The sequence below is a fragment of the Volvox carteri genome, assembly GCF_000143455.1.
Source record: "Volvox carteri f. nagariensis unplaced genomic scaffold VOLCAscaffold_683, whole genome shotgun sequence".
Lineage (NCBI taxonomy): Eukaryota > Viridiplantae > Chlorophyta > Chlorophyceae > Chlamydomonadales > Volvocaceae > Volvox > Volvox carteri.
The window spans coordinates 1-904 of record NW_003308182.1 but is presented as its reverse complement, the minus strand read 5'-3'; the positions used below and the strand labels follow the sequence as shown (position 1 = coordinate 904).

Here is a 904-nt window from a genome sequence, read left to right as displayed (position 1 = left end):
TATTACTTTCACATGTTTCCTAGTTCAAGTAGCAACTGGATTTGCTATGACTTTTTATTATCGTCCTACTGTAGCAGAAGCTTTTGCTTCTGTTCAATATATTATGACAGATGTTAATTTTGGTTGGTTAATTCGTTCAATTCACCGTTGGTCTGCTAGTATGATGGTTTTAATGATGATNTTACACGTTTTCCGTGTTTATTTAACTGGCGGTTTTAAAAGACCTCGTGAGTTAACGTGGGTTACGGGTGTAATTATGGCTGTTTGTACAGTATCTTTTGGTGTAACAGGTTATTCTTTACCATGGGACCAAGTTGGTTACTGGGCAGTTAAAATTGTAACTGGTGTTCCTGAAGCAATTCCTGGTGTTGGTAGTTTCCTTGTTGAATTATTACGTGGTGGTGTTGGTGTTGGGCAAGCAACTTTAACTCGTTTCTACAGCTTACATACTTTTGTATTGCCGCTTTTAACTGCTGTTTTCATGCTTGCTCATTTCTTAATGATCAGAAAACAAGGTATTTCTGGCCCTCTATAATAAGGCTAGAGCTTGAACCTCACGGCGCGCGATAAGTTTGTAGTTTAATTTTATTAAACTAAATTAAAAGGCATTCCCGAGAGGGGCTTTGGCAGAGTAAGGGCTAAACCCTAAGTTTAGACTAGAGTAGCTTTAAACTATGTCAGGTTTCCTCCCCCTTCGGGAATGTCATCTTATGTAGCTTAACTCTATTCAACAATAAACAAACTACGACTAAGAAATGTAAACTACGGAGTCTATCCACAATAAACTAAGGGCCCTCGGCACGAACTTACAATAGGGGGAAGTTTTTCACCCATGTTGGAATTCCTACAACCATCGTTCGGAGTAGGGAGGGGGTAGTTTAATGACCTTTCGGGAAGCAGCTAC

At 39.4% G+C, this 904-nt stretch overlaps 1 protein-coding gene across 1 annotated transcript; it reads left to right on the top strand.

The window, feature by feature from the left end:
* Positions 1 to 178: 178 nt before the first annotated feature.
* On the top strand, positions 179 to 535 carry VOLCADRAFT_101314 (uncharacterized protein; the record flags this gene model as incomplete). Its single annotated transcript, XM_002959747.1, has 1 exon — positions 179 to 535. A coding segment is annotated over one exon (357 nt), but the record flags the coding sequence as incomplete, so codon positions are not given.
* Positions 536 to 904: the final 369 nt, after the last annotated feature.